General features: G+C 34.0%; 4 protein-coding genes across 6 annotated transcripts; 3 read left to right on the top strand and 1 right to left on the bottom strand.

Annotated features, from left to right (window-relative positions):
- Positions 1–1,173: 1,173 nt before the first annotated feature.
- On the top strand, positions 1,174–4,417 carry LOC123908796. The gene is made up of 6 exons (XM_045959524.1): positions 1,174–1,253; positions 1,707–2,221; positions 2,637–2,755; positions 2,859–2,974; positions 3,064–3,235; positions 4,209–4,417. Exons 1-6 carry the CDS (start codon positions 1,216–1,218, stop codon positions 4,248–4,250), a joined length of 1,002 nt encoding a protein of 333 aa, XP_045815480.1. The 5' UTR covers positions 1,174–1,215; the 3' UTR covers positions 4,251–4,417.
- Positions 4,418–6,550: 2,133 nt separating this feature from the next.
- On the top strand, positions 6,551–11,679 carry LOC123910827 (DEAD-box ATP-dependent RNA helicase 21). The gene has a single exon (XM_045962098.1). The coding sequence runs from the start codon at positions 6,787–6,789 to the stop codon at positions 8,947–8,949; it is 2,163 nt and encodes a 720-aa protein (XP_045818054.1). The 5' UTR covers positions 6,551–6,786; the 3' UTR covers positions 8,950–11,679.
- Positions 11,680–15,981: 4,302 nt separating this feature from the next.
- LOC123904628 lies at positions 15,982–16,506 on the bottom strand. The gene has a single exon (XM_045954263.1). The coding sequence runs from the start codon at positions 16,504–16,506 to the stop codon at positions 15,982–15,984; it is 525 nt and encodes a 174-aa protein (XP_045810219.1).
- A 784-nt stretch (positions 16,507–17,290) lies between these two features.
- Positions 17,291–23,604, top strand: LOC123910826 (C2 and GRAM domain-containing protein At1g03370-like). Of its 3 annotated transcripts, none has more exons than XM_045962095.1 (9): positions 17,291–18,235; positions 18,662–19,918; positions 20,413–20,595; positions 20,755–21,038; positions 21,160–21,276; positions 21,390–21,652; positions 22,041–22,209; positions 22,310–22,579; positions 22,736–23,604. In XM_045962095.1, the coding sequence occupies exons 1-9, from the start codon at positions 17,881–17,883 to the stop codon at positions 22,925–22,927; spliced, it is 3,090 nt and encodes a 1,029-aa protein (XP_045818051.1). In that variant the 5' UTR covers positions 17,291–17,880; the 3' UTR covers positions 22,928–23,604. The 3 variants fall into 3 exon arrangements, with proteins under 3 accessions (XP_045818051.1, XP_045818052.1, XP_045818053.1); XM_045962096.1 differs by having other exon boundaries at positions 22,310–22,583; positions 22,736–23,588; XM_045962097.1 differs by lacking the exon at positions 22,736–23,604 and having other exon boundaries at positions 22,315–22,482.
- The last annotated feature ends 1,587 nt before the right edge of the window (positions 23,605–25,191 follow it).

Raw genomic sequence — 25,191 nt, 5'->3', positions numbered from 1 at the left:
TATAGTAGACACTATGAGCTTACTGAATTACTTTGGTGAATCAGTCGTGACTGTCTACCAACAAGAACTCGACTTCGTCAACGCTATGTTCCGTGCCCGACTATATGTTAGCTTTGCCAAGGTGGGGAAGAGGACGTGTGGCATGTTTTATTCGATTGCACATAGAGCAGACAGTGTTTGACAACAACGGGATTAAATGCAATCGTTGAGCCAAGAAACCAGAATTTTAACGACGCGGCAGCAATGATACAAGACATATGCAGTAACGAGGATAGAACAGTAGTTGGATGATGTGCAGTCATGGTCTGGATACTTTGACATAACAGAAACAATTGGTTATTGAACAATCAAAAGAATAGTGCAGCTCATTTAGGAATGCAATGCAAGCCTCCCATGTCTGGAACGAGTGGACCATAGCAAATCAGTTTCACAATGAAAATATGTACAATGATCGGTCAATTGCAGCAACAACAGACATAGCAACCACCAAGCTTTGGTTGGCTCAAGTGCAACGTCTAAGCCGGGTTTCACGACTACGGAAGACTAACAAGTAGAGGATGGTGCATCAGAAATCACAGGTTGGGATATTGGTTCTCATATATTCAATCATTGAAGCTGAAGCCTTAGCTTGATGGAGGCTATGCAAGCTGCTCCTCGTATGAATTTGGAGCAAATCATTTTTCAATGTGATTCACAAATAGTAGTCAACGCAGTGCATGCACAAAGGAGAGGAAATTTGAGTTTAGCATAATTATATCTAGTATTATGAATTTGTTAAGTTTATATTTCAATTTTGAGGTAAAGTTTGTTAAGCGTCAAACGAATCCGGTTGCTTATTTGTTAGCTAAAACGGCCAATTCTTGTATTAGGTACAATGTTTTTTATTTGATTCCTCTTGTAGTGAGAATATTGAAATGAATTAAGATTGTTTGTGTAAAAAAAAAAATTATACTTTCTTTTTTGTTCTCCAGGCCACTTTAATGCACACAACATATTTTATTCCGGTTGACATGCGTTTACGTTGAATGCATTGATCACATTTAATACAATTACCATAAGTATTTGATTAAATATCGGCACAATTAATTGACACCAACACCGATTTATTCTTACCAACTACAGCTATTTTTTCAGTTGATTGTAATTCTGTGTGTTATCTTTTGGTTGTTGTAGATTTTCATATTCTAAAATACAGTGGTTCATTCAGAAATTACAATGGCATCACCTTCTTTACCCTGTCCTCTAATCGAAAGGTAATTTTAATTTTTTAATTTTTTGACAAAAATTTTATTTTCTGTTTTGTGTCCTTTAGTAATTTTTATTTGTTTTAATTTATCACAATAAAATAATACGTTTCATATTTTCCCTAACAAATTTGGAATTTGATTTGGTGCAATCCTTGATCAAATGAATTGCTCCATGTGATGTGTTCCATTTTTATGAGTAATTTTATTGGATGCAGTACATGATTTTGGAATTTGACAAGTTTATATCATATAGATTATTTGATATATTTTTTAAGATCAGTCAAGATTAACGGTGTTCAACATATAAAAACATTAACATATGATTTTTAAAAAAAAAAACATTAACATATATATGTGTGACACACATTTGATGTAGAATATAGGTATTTTTAAGCAAAACACGAAAAAGTCAAATATATATTGGAGTTGACTTGGATTGTTCTCGGGCAATATGTGTAGAACAAGACCAATATGGCAATATCCACTGCACAAGTTGACGTCTGGACAAAGTAAATGCTATATGATGCCAACCGAGAAGAAGCATGATGATGATGATGAGTGTTTGCACTACTATGATCATAAATCCGATGAATCCGGTCGCGGTTGTGGTTGCAGTTTTATTGGGTTCAAGAAAAGTCAAGTGTTTGATTACAATTTCAGTAGGGAGATAGAAGAAGATGATGATGGAGATTCAGATGAAGAGCTATTTGAGATAAATCTGAAGAAGTTGGAAGCATTGGATTCAATAAGAGAAGAAGATGATGAGTATGAGAGCAGTAGTACTAGTACTGTGTTCTCTCTTGATATCCATAATGATAAATTAGAAGATGTTGTTTATGTAGCAGTTGGAGAAAGTAGTTGTTGTTCAAGTATGGAAGCACTTTCATGGGCCTTGAAACACTCTGTCACACCTAATTCTACTATTGTCTCTCTCGTACATGTTTTCCCTCAAGTCAAGCTAATTCCAACTCCATGTAAGTATTTCAATTAATTACTTTCATAATATTTCTGACCATGCTTTTGATCAAGTAATATATGTAAGATGGATTACATAATCATTTCCATAAGTCATGGCTGAATAAGGTTATGCTTCCATTTTAATGAAGTGCTGGTTTGTTTAGCTATTTGTTGTACGATGTTTATTTTGATATTTTAGACATCTTATACTATGGAAAAAAGTTGTCCTATGTTTTGTGATGGACAAAAGTTTTATTTTCTGTTTTGTTTCAGTCCATTACCCCCAATTTGTGCAATCCCAAAAACAGCTTTAAAATCAAACACACGGTACATATAAAGTTATCATAACTAGTCTTTATTTTTTAGCAAATCAAACTCACGCAAGTCTTTGTTTGTTTGGCAATTGATGCTCTGTTCAAAATTTAATAACAGTGGGAAAAATGCCAAGGGCTCATGTAAATGAAGAGTATGTTAACCTCTGCTTGACGCAAGAGAAAAGCAAGAGGAAAATACTCCTTCAAAAGTTCATTGACCTATGTGTTGATTCAAAGGTAAATAAATTATTTCTTAAAAAATTTTGAGTTTTTTTATGGTTATGGAATTCTTATGAATTGGTTGAAGACATGTTTTAACAATAGCAACAATACTATACAGGTTAAGGTGGAGGTGTTGCTTATTGAGGGTGACAACGTTGCTAAAGCCATTGTGGACCTTGTAGGGAATCTTAATATAAGGAAATTGGTGATTGGAACTACCCTATCTAATCTAAGGTACCATGGATACAACTCATGTGTGACACTTACAAATAACAATAGCATTTTAAATATTTCCTAAATGTTTTTACTATTTGGATTATTAGAAAACATGTTTCAAGAAGACAAAATTCGATTGCGGACATGGTGTTAAAAACTGTACAAGAAAGTTGTGATGTCAAAATCATATGTAAAGGAAAAGAAGTGATCGATCAGATGATTAATGGCTGCACTTCACAACACTCCAAAGACAATACAAGTTCTAGAGTTTCCCATAAAGTAGGTTTGGTTCCAGTCGAGAAGGGTTTGATGCCCAATTTATTTTGGTCTAGATTTTTATAAGCAAATAAATACTACTCCCTCCGTCCCAAAATATAAGCAAAAATGAGTCAAAGAAACGTGATGTATTTGGTTAAAGATTTAGACCAAATACATCCATTTTTGTTGACTACTTTTTGCTTATATTTTGGGACGGAGGGAGTATTAAATATGAAGCCAATACGTGTCCGATACCGATACTCGTCTGATACGTTCCGATACTTGTATCGGGGAAGTATCGGACAATTAATATTATTTTTAAAAAAAAATATACCGATACAGATACATCTCCGATACACATATTAGATAAGTGTCGGACAATTAATGTTCTTTAATGATAGAAATAGAGGAGAAGAGACCGATACAGTATGTGTTTCTTATTAAATAGTGAATATTAGAGTATGATGTTCTTTATTATGGATTGTTAACTATGTTTTTTTGGGTACCGATGATGGTTTTTTTTGGGATACAACTAGTTATCTTCTTTTTGGGTAGTACTTGCTTTAAGATATGTAATTGTCAAGCCACTAGGTTTGGTCTAGTGTTGAGATATTTGGGTAGTATGCAAGAAGTCTTAGCTTGGTTCGATCCTATGCTTCGTTGTAAACCAAAAAAATATGTAATTGTCATTTGTTTGCTCAGTTTGAGTAATTTGAATATTAATTTATTATCATTGTCGATTTTAGTTATGTTTATATATTGTGCATTTGTATTTTTAATTTTTAAATAATGTATCGCGGTCGTATCGTATCGGAAATTTTGAAAATTTTCTCATGCCGCCGTATCGGTATCGTATCACGTATCTGAGCTTCATACGTACTACTAGATTTTTGAGTGAACAATTTTTGAACAAATTTTATTCATCTTCTAACCAAATTTCGAGTTAGAGTCATTTTACTAACTCAAAGCTTATCACATTATTCATATGACACAGGATTGGAGTGCTTTCAATCTTGGCATAGGAATTGGCATATGATAAAAGACCATCAGAATCAACACATGTAGTTTCTTATGAGATATAGGTAGATTTAAATTTTTAAATAGAACCAAATACATTTGCATTAGGATTGGCAATAATCCCAGTCTATGATACAAGATGGACCTTATATTCCACCATTCTATTTAACTTTGCAATCTTAACCATCTCTATCTTTATAACTTCGTTAGCATCATTTTTCAAATATGACATATGACACCCTATTATGGGCACAATCTATACAATATGTTTTGGAAAATGCTAAACAGTACAAATATAGTAATACGATATTGGAACTTGTGCAGTCTATTTCTCAAAAGTTTAAAAGTATTATTTTCATTTTAAATCTTTCTTTTTTTGGTTTCTTTAACCAGTATTTTGGGAATACCATTTAGCATGACCCATATGTTTTTTTTATATCATATATATTAATTCTTTCTCTTTTCTTAAAATCCACATTCAAACACATTGAAACTGAATGTATTTTATATAGCCAGTATATACGGTTGAAACTTTGTGTTTAAATATTAGTGCTGTTTTTTTTTAATGTCTAAAATTTCAAGTAATTTCGATAAATAATATCACAATCCCTGGTTGAATAGTAAGGTAAGTAACCCCATCAAACTTTCAACTAAACAAAGAGTCATGTCTAACTGTTTTTAATGGGAACTTGTGAAAAATGGTTTGGAAAATGTCTAAGAGTATCTTTGGAATTCAAACTACATTCCATTTATTTATCTTAAGCGCGAATTTTTAACTATCCGATCAATAAAAATAAAAAATCAATGTAAATAAAACCTAAGCAAACTACAATCTTTCTATTCGCGCCCGTGTTTTTTCTATTGCATTTATTCCCTATTTCCATTAATCATAATAACATTTTAGAAAGATAACTTTTGGCACATCTACACCAGGAAAATTCGTAATGTCTGAAGAAAATTTGGTGCAAGAAGCCGTGGATACACTTCTTGATAATGGACTCCACGGACAACCAATGAGGGATGGTCAGAATAAAGTTTACGGATCATTTTTAGATATAATTGAGGGCAAAAATTGAATTGTAGGACGATTAATTAGATATATTATTTTATTATTTTATTCAATCAATCCTATATTTAGAATTGGGAACTTTCATTTTGGATGATATTTAAAGGTTAAATACTTAGAAAAAAAAACAAAAAAAAACATTTGGAATTTTCATTTGATACATTGGAAAAATCCATTTTGTTATTAATAGACTGTGGAGGATAAAAGAATAACTGAAAGAAAAAAAATCAATCATTCATTCAAGATTTTGATTGGCAATTCAATACTCGCCCAGCAACTAAAAAAGAATATTCGTAGAGTTCTAAAAAAAAGGATGGAAAAACTCTAAATTTTGATCGTTGCAGCGCCAAAATCGGAAAAAAAATGAAGTTCAGCCTAGTTCGGGAGCGATAAAGCTTGTCATGAGACTGAGAAAGCTCATCAATGGAAGAAATGTGTGCCATTAAAGTAATGAAATTGTTTTCCGCTTTGAATTTTTGTATTTATTTCATCAGTTGAGATAGAAAGAATAGGCTGTTTTCAGGACAAAAGTCACAGAAGTAAGAGGAAAGAACTTTTGCCTCTTTGGAAGACTCTTGGGTGAGACTGGAAAGCCAGACTGATTATACTCTTCAGTTGTTGTTGCTTTTTTTTTTGCAGGCTCGAAAATGTTTTTCAAAAAATTTAAAAACAATTGAAAAAATATTTGAAATATCTTTTTTTTTTTTGTGATTCAACATGATTCTACATCTTAGAACCAAGCAAATTTTGGAGCAGCTTTGTGATAATGAAACTAGCCGGCTTTTGATAATTCTCTAGAGTTATGTTTAACCTTGAATGCTAATAAATTCTACAGCCGACTCTCTTTTAGTCATAAGGTGTGGAATTAGACAATCTAGATGAATCTCCATACGAACTAGTCTGAATTCAAATTGAATAAGACTCTCCTTTATTTTATTCATTCAATTTTATATTTAGAAATTATTTGTTATATCCAATTTTTTTTTGGTTGAAGAATGTTATATCCAATTTTAAAAATTAATGAAACATATTATTTATTTTAAATTGGTAGAATATAGATACAAAAATAACTACGAATTCAACATCACTACAAAAAAAAACAATAAAAATTATGATTTGAAGCCACTAGGTTTGATTTATTGATGTGAAGTTTTAATAGTAGGCTATATGTCCCGAGTTCGATCTCCAAATCATTATAAAAAAAAAAAGTCGCAAGATAAACCTAGATCATATTTCTTGAATGAAATAAGTTGGCCGTTAGGCATATGTATTTCTAGACCTTTCGGCTAAGATAAAGTAACTTAGGCCTTGTGCAAAATATAACGAGAACGGGCCTCACCTTCATCAAGGGTTTATAAAAAGAAGTTTCTAGTATCGATGACGTGTTATTATTCCTTACTTTTGCGTTTGTGATTTCTCTCTCTCTCTCTCTCTCCCCTCCTGCAATTAACCAAGCGATATCGCTGACTCCAACTCTCAATCCAAAACCATGAAACGACTCGCCGACGAATCCGCAGCGGCAACCATACCTAAACCAGTCTTCCTCACCAAAGCAGAGCGTGAACAACTAGCACTTCAACGCCGTCACGACCAAATCGCCGGTCACAAACGCAACCAGGAAGAACTTCTCCTTTCCACTAATAACCGTCCCTCCGATCCCAAACCCTCTGACTCCGACCGCCGAGACCGCGATCGTGACCGTGACCGTGAACGTGACAGAGATAGGGATAGTTACAGAGACAGAGACAGAGAAAGGGATAGAGATAGAGATAGAGATAGAGAACGAGAGCGGGATAGGGAAAGGGAAAGGGATAGAGATAACAGAGATCGGGAACGAAGAAACCGTGATAGGGAACGTGAAGAAGAGAATAAGGTTCGCGAGCGTGTTCGAGAGGAGAAACTAGCAGAGAGGGAGCGTGAGAAAGAGCTTGAATCGATCAAGGAACAATACCTAGGTTCTAAAAAACCTAAAAAGAGGGTTATTAAACCTAGCGAGAAATTTCGATTTTCATTCGATTGGGAAAATACTGAAGATACCTCGCGTGATATGAATAACCTTTACCAAAACCCTCACGAGGCTCAGCTTCTCTTTGGTCGAGGGTTTCGTGCTGGGATGGATCGCCGTGAACAGAAGAAGCTTGCTGCTAAGAATGAGAAAGAGATGAGGGATCAAATCAGGAAGAAGGATGGTATTGAGGAGAAGCCGGAGGAGGCTGATGCTCAGCGGCGTAAGGAGGAGGCTGCGGAAATGTATGACACTTTTGATATGAGGGTTGACCGCCATTGGAGTGAGAAGAAGCTTGAAGAGATGACAGAGAGGGATTGGCGTATATTTAGGGAGGATTACAACATTTCCTACAAGGGTTCAAAGATTCCTCGCCCTATGAGGAGTTGGGTTGAGAGCAAGTTGAGCCAAGAGCTTTTGAAGGCTGTGGAGAAGGCTGGTTACAAAACGCCTTCTCCCATTCAGATGGCTGCTATTCCCCTTGGCCTTCAGCAGCGCGATGTTATCGGTGTTGCAGAGACAGGTTCAGGGAAGACCGCTGCATTTGTTCTTCCTATGTTGAGTTATATCACAAGGCTTCCTCCTATTAGTGAGGAGAATGAAGCTGAGGGTCCTTATGCTGTTGTTATGGCGCCAACTCGTGAGCTTGCTCAGCAGATTGAGGATGAGACTGTTAAATTTGCTCAGTATATGGGGATTAAAGTAGTTTCCATTGTTGGTGGACAGTCCATCGAGGAACAAGGGTTTAAGATAAGGCAGGGTTGTGAAATTGTGATTGCTACTCCTGGCCGTTTGATTGATTGCTTGGAGCGACGCTATGCGGTTCTCAACCAGTGTAATTATGTTGTTCTTGACGAGGCTGATCGAATGATTGATATGGGTTTTGAGCCGCAGGTCATGGGTGTGCTGGATGCTATGCCTTCTAGTAATCTCAAACCTGAGAATGAAGATGAGGAGCTTGACGAGAAGAGGATTTACAGGACCACTTATATGTTTAGTGCCACCATGCCTCCTGCTGTAGAGAGGCTTGCTAGGAAGTATTTGAGGAACCCCGTTGTGGTGACTATCGGCACTGCTGGAAAAGCAACTGACTTGATCAGCCAACATGTGATCATGATGAAGGAATCTGAGAAATCCTATAAGCTTCACAGATTGTTGGATGAGCTTAATGACAAGACTGCAATTGTGTTTGTTAACACCAAGAAGAATGCTGATTTTCTTGCTAAGAATTTGGATAAGGAGGGCTATCGTGTGACCACTTTGCACGGAGGGAAATCGCAGGAACAGAGGGAGATTAGTCTTGAAGGATTTAGGACCAAGAGATATAATGTGCTTGTTGCAACTGATGTTGCTGGGCGTGGTATTGACATACCTGATGTGGCTCATGTTATCAACTATGATATGCCTGGGAATATTGAAATGTACACCCATCGTATTGGGCGTACTGGTCGTGCAGGAAAGACGGGTGTGGCTACAACATTCTTGACTCTTCAGGACAGTGATGTCTTTTATGACCTTAAGCAGATGCTCATTCAGAGTAACAGTCCTGTTCCACCTGAATTGGCAAGGCATGAAGCTTCAAAATTCAAGCCAGGATCTATTCCCGACAGACCACCTCGGCGAAACGACACTGTTTTTGCTCATTAGAGAACTATCTTTTGAGGTTTAAAGGCATATATATGCGTTGCAGGTAATATCAATGAACATTTTGCTAGTCATGCTTAGAAGCTTAATCTGTTTTTGCTTGCGGTTATTATAGGATCTTGTATAAAGTTAAGGAACTTTTTTGTCCTGATGTCATTGTCATCAATTGTGTTATGCCTGACTAGAGTTGCTATCATGCTTATTTTATTTCAAACAACATTTGGTAATTTTAGATGACAATCTTTTGATTGGTTTTGTCATTTGGCTTTAATATTTGTTCTCTATAGCCTGTGCCAAACTATTTAATTAAAATTTGCTGATTGCTGATGTCAAATCAAACTGCTTTGTGTGAACTGTTTCTTTAAGTTTTGGTGACTTTAAATTCTATTTGTGGTGTTATTATATCATTTTATTTACTACAACTATGACTAGGACAGTTGTAAAACTGAAACCACCATGACTAGGAATCCTTATCCTGAAGTTATCCACTTTGAAGAATGTACCTATGTTCAGAACATTGCAGAACTACAGATTACTCAGAGGCCACCTAGGTAGTCAATCCTTGATAGTTGTGCGACCATCCCCTAGAGTGAGACATCGGGTTAGTATGTAGCATGATGGCCACTATTTGATCAGTTTTTGGACAAATTACAAGAATAATACTATAAAAATATAGTTAATGGAAAATTAAACAAATAACTCAACTCGTAAAATATTTATAATTAGCAATTAGCAATAAAAAACATACATTTATATACCAACAAAAATAGTAGGGGTGGAATAGCGAGGAAGGAAAATTGGCAAAAAAGGAAATAGAGGAGGAAAACTAGGGGGAAAAAAACGGGATAGAGGAGGAAAACTGGAAAAAGAAGAGAGAATAAAGTAAGAAAAAAAGAACCTGGTGTGCACTGGGTTTTTTGACAGTGCTATTGGGCTGAGCTATATTGATTGATTAGAATTTCAAATCCATGGCGCAAGGCATACAAATTTATTTTCTTCTGGGATAGGAGAGACAGTTTCAATGGTTTTGAGCAGAAGTGTTATGCTTGTACCAAAGACTGTATATGGTTCAACCCTAGTGGCCAAGCAAGATTAGCTACTAAAGCAAAATAATGATCTGTCCAAAAACCCAATTAGGATAAAACCAATGTAAGGAGAGCCAGGAAAAAAAGTGTTGGAGGCTGAATGGTAAACTTCAAAGTAAAAGACTGGGGAAACTGCGGGACAGTGGAGGCCTCATGAACACAGGGTGGGAAAAAATGAAACTTGAGAACACTCTACACTAGGAGGATTCAACAATGAAAAAATTAGTAAAGCTTAGAAACTTGCTAGGTCTCTTGTGAAACCTTCCAGATTAGCTCTTTCCGGTACACCTCTTTTTTCTATGAATGCTTCATATACCTCGCTCAACTCATAGATGATGAACTTAAGCGCCACAAACTATAGACCCCAATTCTTTCATATCTATTGTTTGTGCCCAAGTAATAGAGAAACTGTAGTGGCTGAGGATCGGACTTGCTAAGTGGCCTTTACTGTTAGCACCTTGAATCTTCTGTAGATGTCAAGAGATATCTGCATTTGTCTTTTCTTTGTTCCTCAAAAAAAAAAGATGCCATTTGATCGTATCACCTACGTTTAGGTCATTCATAAACGTAAACAAGTTGTGTGCATTGATTTTGCACTTTTGATCATGTCACCTACATTTAGGTCATTCATAAACGTAACTGAGGCTCTGATTTGGTTTACACTTTTGTTATGTTTGAATTGGCAGAGGGAACTGGGAAGTATTGTAAGAGTGAAATAGAAAGGTATTAATATTATAGGTTTATTATTTCATCTTATTCTTTTTAATAGTCCACTTTTTACTTCTTCAATATGGAAGAATAATAAATAAAGTTTTTTCCTTTATTTGCTTATTAAATTATCAAAATAGTGTAATGATAAACATATTTCATTCATCTATTGTTTTACTAGTGTAAAAACTCTTGCAATGTGCCAGAAATGTGTTTTTTTTTTTAATATTTGTGTAGAACGTCTGTTTTTAAAAATTACTAAATTGGGTGTGAAAAAAGATGTAATGCAAAGTAACCAAATTTTTAATTTATTATTATGCTTTATAATTTACTATTTTTATGGCTGGCTTGGAAGAATTTTTTTCTGCTTATGAGATAATATTTTGGACTAAACTAAGCCTCTTGTCGGTGCTTGTGTCTGCTTTCCTTGAACACATGGTAGCATATTGCTTTGCTTCCTCTAGGTGTCTCTACTGAGGTATGTTATGCATGTTTGTTTTCATTTTATTTATTTTAAAAATCATTTTTTTAATTGGTTTTTAATTTCCTTTCTTGTTTCTTGATGAGGAGTTGGGATACTTTGGTTTTTTGCTCCCGAAATACCAGAGATGTTCATTGATTTTGTTTCTCCTCCTCCAAGGTCTTCTAAAGGGTAAAAGCTTCAATTAATCATGGTTGCATTTTTTGTTATTTCTCCCCCAAATTTTTCTTTTTCTATTGGTTTGAAATCATAGTTGTAAGTAGTAGTCCAAAGTTTATAGCAATTCAAAATACTAGTCCAAACTCGTAATATGGAGATATAAAGGTGGTTTTGTGGTTGAAGAGTAATGGAATAGAGTGATAGATGCATTGTCAGTCCAGAGTTTACGACTACTTTTGTTGATAATAGAAAAACCATAAGAATATTGTTTGAAATGAGGAAAAAGCATTGTGCATTGTCTATAGGTTTTTAAATTGATCAAATCTATCTGTGACTTGGAAATAGCTATTTATGACGCTCGAAAACATTATATGCTATGGCTTAAGATTCCTAAGAATGTGTTTGTGAGGAATAGATCTTGTGTTTGGGCAACATTGCAATGGTTATGGAGGAATTTTAGGACCAGACAATAGTTATGGAGGAGTTTTAGGACCAGAAATTAGGACCAGAAAGAGAGTATGGAATGAGGAGTACACAAAATTGTTACTCCTTAGCCCTTATAACGGTGACAAAAGCAAGTAATTTATTGAGGTCCACCAATGGTCCCTTATCCCTTATTTAATATAACTCTGCACAGTGCATCTAAGTTGTTTACAAGAGAGGCATAGCTAGGGAAGAAATAGGACTTGGAATTGTATGTAGACTGGAATTTTTTTTCCTTCACTTTTACGGCTTTTAGTTTTAGAGAATGGGCACAAATGTTTCTCCTTATGAGTGCTTTTAATGCAGTATAGTTATAGTAATTTTGATATTATTTTCTCAATATAATCTTTGAATATGAATTTCAAAGCAATATCCACATTTACGGTGTCATGTTACTATATAAATGATCGTATTAAGCTGCTTGCAATCACGATGCTTTCACGTTTAGATATATTGAGCAGACGTAAATTTGTAGTGTAGGGACACCGTTAACAACAATATGGCTGTCAGTTTTTGCGTGTTTGTATATACAAATTTCTAAATGTTGTGATGATTGATAGTATTTCCAAAAGGCACTAAAATAAGAACAAACTCAAAACATGGCTGGTGTGTATAATATAGTTATAGGTAAGTAATCAAATTAATTAACTTAAGCAATATCTGACTATCCATAGGAGGCACCAATTTCTCTTCTACGAATCGAAAACCCAATCTATCATGTTTTTGCTATTGTTAGGAGGAATGATGAGGAATGATGTCCTGCGCAGAAATTTATAAAAACAATGAGAATGTTAAAAACCTACATTCCTGCGATAATGAGGTTGAGATATTGACAATACTGTCATTTGAAAACAACAATCAGTCCCAATCATCAATAAATCTAAAGCAAACTATAGTTTATCCACGTACAAGTGAATGAATCTACAATCCTCTGCATGGTGAAGGCCCGTGTCCCGTGCGGATGCACGGGCATGTAGCTAGTCTTCATCTTCATTAAAACAAAACCAAGGTTCCGCATTTTTTTCTAGTGACCGGATGGTCCATCATCGATCTTCACTGTTCAAAACGAGTGGTTGAGATTAATGTAGATGGGACTGTGCATTACCACAGTAAGGGTAGACGAGGATCCAGAAAAGGTAGAGAGGTTCATAATTTGAAGTTTTGAACTAGATAGTCAATCTACCAATTTTGATTAGGTCTTGCGTTTTCTTCCAATTCTACTATTTAGGTACCGCTTGATCCAGTTTATTTATGACTTAATTTTTATTTTCAAGAGAAGTCGGGTCAAACAAAATTTAACAGAAGTTCTATTAAAAAATAACTACTTTATTTTAGTGAAGAAAAAATGTAAAAGGAGTATGAAAAAAAGTTAAAAATATCAACTTTACAGTTTACACTACTCTTGCCTCCTTTTTTGAGGTCCACCCATCAAATCCACTCAACCACATTTCTTTTTTATTATTTTTGTTATTTTATCTTTTCTTGTCAATTTTTTTTTTCTCGCCTATCTTTGCTACTTCTATTTTTATTTTTTTTTTGACGGATGCTAGTTCTACGTCAGAGTTAATAAAAATTAAAATAAACGTGTATTATTTTATATGTTAATAAATTATGTTAAGTAGATATCTTTTGTTTCATTTTGTTAACGTCTTTTATTTTAATTTAGGCTTAAATGCAGTTTTGCCCCCCCTGTTTTGATTAAATCGGAATTTTACCCCCCCTATTTTAAAACGCGGACTTTTACCCCCCTATTTTATAATTTGTTGGATTTTGCCCCCCCTAAAATTCTGCTTTCGAGTCACAACTTTAAAGCTTCGCACACAACTCAATTTTGATCAATAATTTACCAAAAGGATACCGAAATGACCGTAATCGAGTTATCTTTCCACATAATCAAACCCCACTGAATTTGGAGTTACAAAGAGAGATTAATTACCGTTTTAGTGAAGGTATGTTACCCAAAATTCTGCAAAAAATCTGCTTTCGAGTCACAACTTCAAATCTTCGCACACAACTCAATTTGGATCCATAATTCACCAAACGGCTACCGAAATGACCGTAATCGAGTTATCTTTCCACATAATCAAACCCCACTGAATTTGGAGTTACAAAGAGAGATTAATTACCGTTTTAGTGAAGGTATGTCCCCCAAAATTCTGCAAAAAATCTGCTTTCGAGTCACAACTTCAAAGCTTCGCATACAACTCAATTTGGATCCATAATTCACCAAACGGCTACCGAAATGACCGTAATCGAGTTAAATTTCCACAGAATCAAACCCCACTAAATTTGGAGTTCCAGAGAGAGATTAATTACCGTTTTAGTGAAGGTCTGTCCAATTACTAATTCTGCAAAAATCTACTTGTGATCTTCAAATTCAACATCATCTACCGAACACATCGTAACTCCAAATTCGACGAAATTGAAATGACAACAAGGGTAATTTCGTTAGGTTTCCATACATGTAAATAGTATTAAAAAATGAGCTACAGGGTGAGAGGAATGACGAAAATACCCGTAGTAGTTTCATACGATAACTAATTTGAACAGACCTTCACTAAAACAGTAATTAATCTCTCTCTGTAACTCCAAATTTAGTGGAGTTTGATTTTGTGGAAAACTAACTCGATTGCGATCGTTTCGGTACCAGTTTGGTGAATTATTGATCCAAATTGAGTTCTGTGCGAAGCTTTGAACTTGAGGCTCATAAGCAGATTTTGTGCAAAATTTTGGTGAGGGGGCAAAATCCAACAAATTATAAAATAGGGGGGGTAAAATTCCGCATTTTAAAATAGGGGGGGTAAAATTCCGCATTTTTCAAAATAGGGGGGGTAAAACTGCATTTAAGCCTTTAATTTATTATATTTTTATACGAGTATGAGTTTTTTAGTAATAGTTTATGAATTTTGTTTACAATAAAAAAATATTACATCATTTAGTGAATGTATCTATTAATTAATATTTCTTTTTTGAGGAGGGATTTGTTGACTCCAGAAGAAAGTTTTCATCGACTTACTCTACTTAATAATTCGATATCGGAACCCACTTGGGTTGGTGCATTGGTATTGGCTTGGGACCTGGGAGTGTGCTTCTCTTGAGGTCTGAGGTTCGATTCTCTCTGGCGCCAATTTGGGTGGGCTAATTTAGCTTCTTCAAAAAAAAAATAATTCGATATCGGCATTATATTTCTTCATCCAACCGTTGAATTTAAAGATCTTATTGAGTAGATCAACTCCACAAATTTTTATAAAAATTTAAAAAATGTAGTTATGTATTCAGACTATTGAAATTCAATGATTTTTTAAAAAGTTTGTCGTACGTTCAATTGAAGTAATCAGAAAAAGTATCAAACGGTTTTCAATTTTTATAAAAATTTGTGGAGTTGATTTACTCAATGAGATATTTAAATTCAGCGGTTGGATTGAAGAAATATAATGCCGATATCGAGTTATTAAGTGGAGTAAGTCAACAGAGACTTACTCCTGGAGTCAACGTATCTCTCCTCTTCTTTTTTAAATAATAGGGTCATGCTAACTAATGCCCCCGGGGCACTAGTTAAGGATACAAAAAAAGCAATTTTTGCATTGAAAATGACACTTTTTATACTTTACAAACATTAACTACACAAGTTTCAATGTAATTTTACTATAATTAGTATCCTTAAGTAGTGCCCCGGGGACACTAGTTAGCATTTTCCTAAATAATAAAATCAAAACTCTTATTAAAAAAATATGAAACAAATTAACTACTACTTAAAAGCTCCCCATTTTTTTTTTTGAAAAAGCTAAATTAGTCCACCCAAATTTAAAAACTCTCTATTAAATTGAAAATATAATAAATTTCAAACAACTTTAACTATATTTTTAAAGTTCTTATTTTCAACTTAAGTTATAAAGTAATTTTTATACCGTAAAAAAAGCGGGTCAAACACATTCTTAATACCCACATTCTTCTTTTTCAATATGGACGAAATAATGAAAGGTTTAATGGTGACATATTGTGGTATAAAATAGTTTTATTCCGATCTCTAATAAGTAATCGTAATATTTTTTTGGTAAAAAAAAAATTCTGCAATTTTTTTTTTGGTTACAAGAGAGAAAGGAAAAAACAAAAGGGAAACTATTTTCTAATAAAAGCCACACCCCATGCATCAGCAGAGAGATGGGGAGACAACTCGGAAGGAGGTTCAACAAGCTTCACAAGGGGAGAGATAGTGTTAGCTCCCATTTTAGCCAGCATATCAGCGCACGCGTTCCCTTCTCGGAGCGTGTGATTAATAAGAACATTCCAGTCTCTATCTAGAAGTTGGCGGATGCTAAAGACTTCATTCGCAAATTTATGATGTGGTGAGGTGCCATTTTTGACAAGAGTAACTGTTTGAAGGGAATCTGAAAGGCAAATGACATGTTTGAATCCTTTATCCCAACATAACTCTAAACCATGAAGCATGGCCATGATCTCAGCATATAGAATACTAGCCTGAGCTGCCACACCATAGAACCCTCCAAGAAAGGATCCAAAACTATTACGGATAAGGCCACCAAAACCTGCGGATTGAGGCGAACCCAACAAACTTCCATCAACATTCAGACAAACGTAACCATTCGGGGGACGGGGCCATGCCACTAACTGCTGAGATAACATATTTGCGGCGACCGACGTCGGTGTGTCGAAAGCCACGGCACAATAGTGTAGCATAGAATGAATTTTTGCAACACTCTTGTAAATACTGGTTCTATTGTTATTAAAGATTACATCATTCCGCGCACACCAGATAACCCACAAAACGACAAAGATAATATTCCCATGAGAAGCCCCAAAGGTTTTACACCAAGAGAACCAATCCAATCCCTCTGTTGGAGGAGAGATATTATCCAAACCACAAGCTTTCCAGACATTAAAGGCATCAATGCAGGAAAAGAGACAATGATTTTTTTGTTTTGCGAACACTTTTAACTGCAATTTATAGATAATAGAAAAAATTTCTATCCAAAAAAAATATATAATGACAATTTGGACTTAAGGATTGAGGGGGATCTCCCTGTTGCATAGCTCATGCCGGAGCAATGCGCTACGATCGGGTATGAGTGTTCAGAAGTTGTCAGGATTGGAAGGCGGAAATTGAATTTTGATTTTTGAGCTTATTTTGTAGATATTTTTTTTGGTCTACAATAAAATTGATGATCGAACTCAAGACATCTAATATACTAATCGTAATGACTTTATTTTATGAATTTGTTTTTAAATGTTCTAAACATGTTTGTCAACAAACCACAATAATTTTAAAATTTAATAACAATTAAATAAATTTGAATTTAGTAAAAATAAAAATCGTATGTGAAAAATTTCATAGGGGCACAAACATTCCATTTTTTTTTTTATAGAAATTAACTTTGAATAAAGTTAATGGTTATTTATCTAGATGAGTTTAATGGATATATACGGTGTAAATACCAACTAAGCTGCGGCGGAACAGAGAAGAATACAATGCTATTGAAATTAAAAAAATAAAAAATCAATAAGACCAGAGAAGAGAAGAGAAGAAGAAACAGAGGGAAACCCTTTGGACGATTATGAAGAGGGAAGAACCAAAAACACAACCCATTCGCCTCTCCCTCTCTTTCCATTTTTCATATTCCAATTTTCCATTCATTATTATCATTATTATTAATATCCTTTTTATTTAATTTCCAATCCTCAAATTCATTTCCATTTAATGTTTTCTCCATCATCCCTATCCATCTTTCTAAATCACCAATGATGAATTTGTAATAAAAACTACATTTTGAATAAGTTTTTGTAAAAAATATAGTTTTTTTTTAAAAAAAATATTTTTTCATACATGTTTTTGAATGTGCTCGATCAATTTGGTTAATTTTTTCCTATTTGATTGTATTTAATAATTAATGTAAAATATTTTGTAAATAAATGCATATGCATGTAATGTGGTGATTAGAACAAAAACAAAACAAGTTGAGATTTTTGTGTCAAAGATTGATTCTTCTAGGTTGTTTTTATATGATGAAGCTTGTGGTTCAAGTGGTTGAGGCAAAAAATTTGGTGGGTTTGGATTCCAATGGTTTTAGTGATTTATTTGTGCGGTTAAAGATGGGAAAGCAAAAGTTTAGGACAAAGGCGATAAAGAAGAATTTGGAACCAAAGTGGAATGAACAATTCAATTTATGGGTTGATGATCTTAAAGAAAAACTTGTTATCTCTGTCAAGGGTGAAGATAAGTTCATTCATAATCATTTGATTGGAAGAGTTAAATTCCCAATTTCACTTGTTTTTGATGAGGAAATTAAATCTCTTGGCAATGCTTGGTACACTTTGAAACCCAAAAACAAGAAGAAGCACAAGAATAAAGAATGTGGTACATTTACTATTTCTCATTCAACTATGGCATCACATTGTTGTTTCCTTATTTATTTTGTCTATCTTTTTCGCAGTTTCTCTAATTTTTAACGAAAATGATAGTAAATATTAAGTGGTTATGTCTCTCAGCTCATCAACCGAGCTATCTGCTAGCTGCTTAAGACTCTTTAGTTTCTCAATTTGATTGTTTGTTTGCTTAAGTATTATGTGGAATTTATGTTGTTGTTATATTGGTTTCATGGTAATTTATAGGGTGTGTAAATTGCAATGTGTTCAATTTGAGATTTTGGATTTTACATCTCAAACGAAACGACCAATTGCATGAAGACAATTTTTTTTGGGGGCGGGGATGATGTCTACATATATGGATCATGCTATTGAACTTGAACTTAAATTATGATGTTTACTTTCTTTTCTCTGACAGGTGAGATTAATTTGAGTATATTCCTTTCTCAAAATAATGCATCTTCAGAACAAAATGTTTCTAGTGATCAATTATCAAGTCTAAGAAAATACAGTGATGCAAGTACATGTTCTCCTTCGCAATCATTTTCGCAATCATCCAATGGCCGTTCAAACTCGTCTTCTCCTGTAAGGGAAGAAATTACATCTTCAAAAGATGAGAAAAATAGTTCACAAAAATCGTTTGCTGGCCGACTTTGTCAAATATTTAGTAGTAAAGGTTCTGATGTGTCTTCAATTTCACCCAGTACAAGCATGGAATTGGACCGATCCGAACCAGATAAAGTTGAAGTTGACGATATCAAAACTGAGGATCAGTCCCCTAATGAAACTTTTGAAGAATCTGTGAAAAAAATGCAGTCTGCAGATCAAGGAAGTGAAATTCCTAGCAATTTACCTGGAGGGGTTGTTATGGACCAACTATATATTATTGCAACGGAAGACTTGAATGTATTACTATTTTCACCCAATTCAAATTTTGCCAAATCATTAGCAGACATACAAGGTACTACAGAACTACAAATGAGTCCTTGGAAGTTAGAGAATGACAATACGAGTTTGAAACGATCAGTTACATACCTCAAGGCTGCCACAAAATTAATTAAGTCTGTCAAAGCCTATGAAGAACAAACATATTTAAAAGCCGATGAAAAGAACTTTGCTGTTCTGGCAAGTGTTAGCACTCCAGATGTTATGTATGGAAGCACCTTCAAGGCAGAAGTACTTTATGTGATCACACCCGGACCAGAGTTGCCATCGGGAGAGCAATGTTCACGTCTGGTGATATCATGGAGAATGAACTTCTTACAAAGCACCATGATGAAAGGAATGATAGAAAATGGAGCGCGACAAGGTATGAAGGAATCCTTTGATCAGTATGCCACTCTGTTATCTCAGACGGTTAAGCCTGTTGACTCAAAGGATCTTGGTTCCACCAAGGAACAAGCTTTGGCATCGTTAAAGGCAGATCCCCAATCAGATTTGAAGTTAGCAATGCAGTATTTTGCTAATTTTACATTCATCTCAACTTTCTTAATGGGGTTGTATGTTCTTATCCACATGTGTCTGGCTGCACCTACCACGATTCAAGGGCTTGAGTTTTTTGGACTTGACTTGCCAGATTCAATTGGTGAATTTGTTGTTTGTACACTTTTGGTTCTTCAAGGGCAACGCATGTTGAGTTTGATCTTACGTTTCATGCGAGCTAGAGCACGGAAGGGTAATGCTTTTAATGATATTTTAATTTAAGAATTCACATGAATTTAAAATCTCATCCGATTGGATGAATACCGGAATTTTTCTTCTTCTTTTTATGTTGGTCAAAGAAGCCTAAATGTTTCATGGAACCATTACCTTCCCAAATGAATTTCCATCACAAGACATTTTTGTAACTATCATAATAGAGTATGTGATGGGAGTGAATACAATTCCCTACTGTGATTGTAAATTCCTTTTGTTTTTTAGGACAAAGTAATATGTGCTTGATAAATGTCAAGGTAGTATGAATTTGGAAATTTTCTATCATATGATTCTTGTTTAAAAATTGATCCATTTGTTTTTCTTTTATCTCCTGACATGTTGTTACTTTCTACTAGTCACTATGACTTTTCTTCTCTCTCATTTGTCCTTTCTTCATTTGATTTGAATAATTGGTACCTCTATGTCTTTGCTTATATAGTTTTTTTCTCTGGGGTTATGGCACTTTGATATTAGGTAGTGATCATGGAATTAAAGCACAAGGAGATGGATGGCTACTAACTGTGGCCTTAATTGAAGGAAGCAATATAGCTGCTGTTGATTCTACTGGACTTTGTAATCCATATGTTGTTTTTACTTGCAATGGAAAAACAAGAACTAGCTCAATCAAGTTCAACAAATCTGATCCTTTATGGAATGGTGAATATCATATCGTTTATCAACTGGTTGTGCTTATAACCAAAATATGAACCTCCAATTATATATCTCATAAGTTTGGTTTTTTTTTTCCCTTATAATCTCGCTTGAATTATTGTACGATAAAAACTTCTTTGTTAATAATGTTTCCTATGTTTGCAGAAATATTTGAATTTGATGCAATGGATGACCCTCCTTCTGTGTTGGATGTGATAGTTTATGATTTTGATGGACCGTTTGATGAAGCTGCATCTTTAGGACATGCCGAAATCAATTTCCTTAAAACAAACATATCAGATCTTGCTGATTTATGTGTTTCTCTTGAAGGAAAGTTAGCTCAGGCATGCCACACTAAATTGAACTTAAAAATTTTCTTGGACAACACTAGAGGTGGGAATGTTGTAAAACACTATATAAGTAAAATGGAGAAAGAAGTGGGGAAGAAGGTATGAATCCGTCTGTGTTACCAGTCGTTTGGTAGTTTTGCTTAGTCACGCTGTGCTTATGTATTATCGAGTTATAACCTTTTTTGACTTCTTTCTTTTAAATCTATGTACAAAATTGTAGATTAATTTGCGATCTCCTCAAACAAATTCAGCCTTTCAGAAACTCTTTGGACTTCCACCGGAGGAATTTCTCATCAATGATTTCACATGTCATTTGAAAAGAAAAATGCCCCTACAGGTTCACTTATTATCTTATGTGATTTTGAAAGTGGTCAATATCTATTTTAGTTTTAACTGAGACATGTTTCTTTATTAGTATTATCTCATCAAAATGCGAACGGATCTCTGCAGGGCCGTCTATTTGTTTCAGCAAGAATACTTGGATTTCATGCAAAATTGTTTGGACACAAGACAAAATTCTTTTTGCTTTGGGAGGACATCGAAGACATTCAGGTCGTTCCTCCTACATTTTCATCAATGGGTAGTCCAATAATTGTCATAACTATTCGTCAAGGAAGAGGTGTGGATGCAAAGCATGGTGCAAAAACACAAGACGAACAAGGCAGACTCAAGTTCCATTTCCAGTCTTTTGTGTCTTTCAATGTTGCAAACAGGTAGCCTAAAAATTTTATGTTACTGTACAATATTTTTTTCTATACACTTTTCTGCAATACCAAAACTCGTGTATAAAAGCATACTTTGCTTGTTATTTTACTTTACCCTTGCATTTTATTGACACAATATAATTGTTTCTCGAGTTCGAGTACCACTACTCTTTAACTAGATTTTTGTGTGAAATGTTTTGACCACCTAAAAGGCTAAAATGAATCCTTATTTTTGGAGGCATATCTTTTGCCATCCAACTTTTCTTTTTTTTTTTTTTGAACAAATTTGCCATCCAACTTTTCATAAGATGCCTTTAAGAAATTATCTCAGAAGTTAATAGTTTTAAAGGTATTATTATATTTCATTGAATCTAAAAATATTCATCTGCTTAAATAGGACTATCATGGCTCTCTGGAAGGCCAGATCTTTGAGTATTGAACAAAAAGTCCAATTAGTTGAAGATGACCCTGATAATGAAAGCATTACTAGTGAAGAGAGTGGAACGTTCCTTGTCAGCGATGATATTAGCATGTCTGAGGTTCATTCTTGTGCTCTTCCAGTTCCTGTAATCTCTCTCTCTCTCTGTGTCCATTTTTTTTTGTAGTTGTAAAACTTCAACAATATCCATCTTTTGGTTATTATTATAATTTTTTTAATTAATCTAGGTCAGTTTCTTTATGGAGTTATTCAGTGGGGGTGAGTTGGACTGTAGGGTCATGGAAAAATCTGGTTGTGTGAGTTATTCTTATACCCCTTGGGTATCCGAGAACAACGATGTATATGAAAGGGCGGTATATTACAAATTTGAGAAGCGTATTTCACGTTATAAAGTTGAAGTAACAAGTACTCAACAAAAATCTCTTTTGGAGGGAAAGGGTTGGCTTGTAGAAGAGGTTATGAACTTCCATGGAGTTCCTCTTGGTGATTATTTTAATGTGAGTAAGTCAATTTATCTTGTTTCTTATCTTTCTTTGACTTATTTGTTTCTTTTTGTTGACAAATATGACTTATTTATTTGTTATATCTTTGTTTTCTGTCTTGTTCTTTGATTTTTCTTATGTATTATTGACAAGTGTTTTCTAATTCCACAGTTGCACCTTCGCTATCAAATTGACGATTTACTCCCAAAAGGAAAGGGATGTAAAGTTCAAGTATTATTTGGAATTGAATGGTTGAAAAATACAAAACATCAGAAAAGGATTACAAAGAACATTTTAAAAAATCTACAAGAAAGACTAAAGTTGACCTTTAGTTTAGTTGAGAAGGAGTTTCTTGAAAAATAGGCAAGGAATCATATTGAATTTAGCCTTTGTATAATCAGAAATCTAGCTAATATTCTCACAGCATCACAATCCTAACTCCAGCCACCTAATAATTACAAACATGTAAAACTTGCTAGTGCTAATATCTGCATTTGGTGTTGATCTCGTGGTCTGAATGTCATCTATGTCGCGTCACTTCATCTCTTTCAATGGTGATAAAATTACAGCTAAATGATGCTGATCATTTGGCTAAAAAGATGTTGATTCGACTCGGTTAATGATTGGAGATATTCCTAATTGTTATGTTGTAAATGACAGGTTAGAGTCTAGCATTGATAGAAATCAAAATTTAGGGTCTTTTGTGTATTATAAGTTGGCATCTGTCAATAAGAGTCTTGTCCTGTATGTTGTATCATATATAGCTACTGATTTCTTTTCCTCCAAAGTATAGGAAATTTTGTAAAAGAAGTTTTGATGGACATTACTTGTAAGTGATTATTTGGATATAGGTACTCCATCATGTATATCCCAATTTCCTATTAGATTTCAATTTATTTTTCAAAACACAATCAGAATTATATGTATGTAGGCCTAGCCTACCACATATAAGATGTTTTTGTTATTATTTTTGTTATAATAACACAATACGGCCCATATTAATGTAATTTTTTTATCAATAAAATAGGTTATATAGTCCACATGTCTTAGTTCAACCGATAAATGTCGATATTGTTAAGTCGAACACCTTCATCCAGATTCGTATTCGGGATCTTGCAGTTGTGTGTGAGTTTTAGGAGCAAATAAAGGTAATATTATATGTGTATCCAAATCTTAAAAGACTTTTTAGATATTTTTATTTAAGCATAAAAGACTTAAGATGAGAGATATATGGAATATTCATAAAATAAAAAGAAAAAGAAAGAAAAATGGGAGATGGAATAAGTATTAGTTTTGTCTCAGTCTATAAAATGATAAACAATATCTGACAAAGTTGTAAACGCAGGATTTGCAATAAGATTCTTAGACAAGGGAACAAAATAGGACCATTACATTGAATGAAGTCAAACAAATAGAACCAAAATATTGAGAAAATTTTGTGACACAAACTCAACTAGACTGCTCAAATATGGAATGGGATGACCCTTTGCTCTCTAATTGTAGGACCATAATCATGAAATATGAATTGACTATGGCCATTTTGAACAAAACCTTTCCAAACTATACTTATTGGATTCATTACATCGCATGTCTTTGGCATTATTCATTATGTCTACAACAAACAATTTGTGCTTCATGCTTTATAATTTCACCCAAAAGTGACACGTTAGCATGATTCATATACTACATGCTTTCTTTAATATGTCAAGTTTTCAACTCCAACTTCACTAAGCTAGACATAATCATAACTAATTAACCACTTTTATATCAAATTTTCATTGTTACGATCAAACACGCCAATGTTTACATCCTAATCAAAACCAATAATTTTAGTCAAAAAAATTAAAGCCAATAATTTACGTCTAAATAATAGTACTAACTTATTTTTTATTTATGTTTACCCACTATAATATATAGCATGAAAAAACTGGTTACGTTTAGTTTAATTAGTAGCATGAAAAAAAGTTGATAAGATGTAATGACTGGTTACCTTTTAAATTAGATGGGAAAAAAATGGTGGCTGGTCATTTCGTTTGCCCTACTTGTATAACTCGTACCTTCCTTAATTATATATGATATATGAGTCCCTTTTGTAACCTTGAATTTAATTTTTTTGTTTTCTCCATTTCTCCATTAAATACCTCGTACAAGGAAACTACAATTGAATGATTATCCTTAAGGGATTAAAGTTATTAGAGGGCCAAAGGAAAAAATATGAAATTATAGTCAAATTTATGAAATAATTATATGTGATGATGTGTGTCTCATAAAAATGATACTAATGTTTATGTATTATGCATTGTATATTTCCATTGAATATTGACATTAAAACTATATATTATACATTTATGGCTTGCTTCTTTAACAAACATATATGATTTTTTTTTTAATTATGTTGTTGGTGTGAAGTATCACTAACTTTGTAAATGAGTAATTTTCTTCGAAAAACATCCTTTAGTAGGATTCCTGCTCACAATTTTTTTTCATCTTCAAGATACGAACATGAGACCTTACTTAATGGATTAAAAACAATCGTTGGTTGGTTCAGTGGTGATTGACGCTAGATTTGGCGGGGAGAATTACGATTCGATCACCCGCAACTGCAGTCGGGAGGGGGCTGAAACCAC

Source organism: Trifolium pratense, linkage group LG2 (assembly GCF_020283565.1).
Source record: "Trifolium pratense cultivar HEN17-A07 linkage group LG2, ARS_RC_1.1, whole genome shotgun sequence".
Classification (NCBI taxonomy): Eukaryota; Viridiplantae; Streptophyta; class Magnoliopsida; order Fabales; family Fabaceae; genus Trifolium; species Trifolium pratense.
This window is presented reverse-complemented; position numbering and strand designations above follow the sequence as displayed.

Coding starts and splice junctions, on each gene's coding strand:
- LOC123908796 (XM_045959524.1), top strand. CDS start 1,216: ATGGCATCACCTTCTTTACCCTGTCCTCTAATCGAAAG. Junction 2,975..3,063: donor ACTACCCTATCTAATCTAAG/GTACCATGGATA, acceptor TTGGATTATTAG/AAAACATGTTTCAAGAAGAC. Junction 3,236..4,208: donor GTTCTAGAGTTTCCCATAAA/GTAGGTTTGGTT, acceptor CATATGACACAG/GATTGGAGTGCTTTCAATCT.
- LOC123904628 (XM_045954263.1), bottom strand. CDS start 16,506: ATGTTATCTCAGCAGTTAGTGGCATGGCCCCGTCCCCCGAATGGTTAC.
- LOC123910826 (XM_045962095.1), top strand. CDS start 17,881: ATGATGAAGCTTGTGGTTCAAGTGGTTGAGGCAAAAAATTTGGTGGGT. Junction 18,236..18,661: donor GCACAAGAATAAAGAATGTG/GTACATTTACTA, acceptor TTTCTCTGACAG/GTGAGATTAATTTGAGTATA. Junction 22,580..22,735: donor CTCTTGGTGATTATTTTAAT/GTGAGTAAGTCA, acceptor CTAATTCCACAG/TTGCACCTTCGCTATCAAAT.
- LOC123910827 (XM_045962098.1), top strand. CDS start 6,787: ATGAAACGACTCGCCGACGAATCCGCAGCGGCAACCATACCTAAACCA.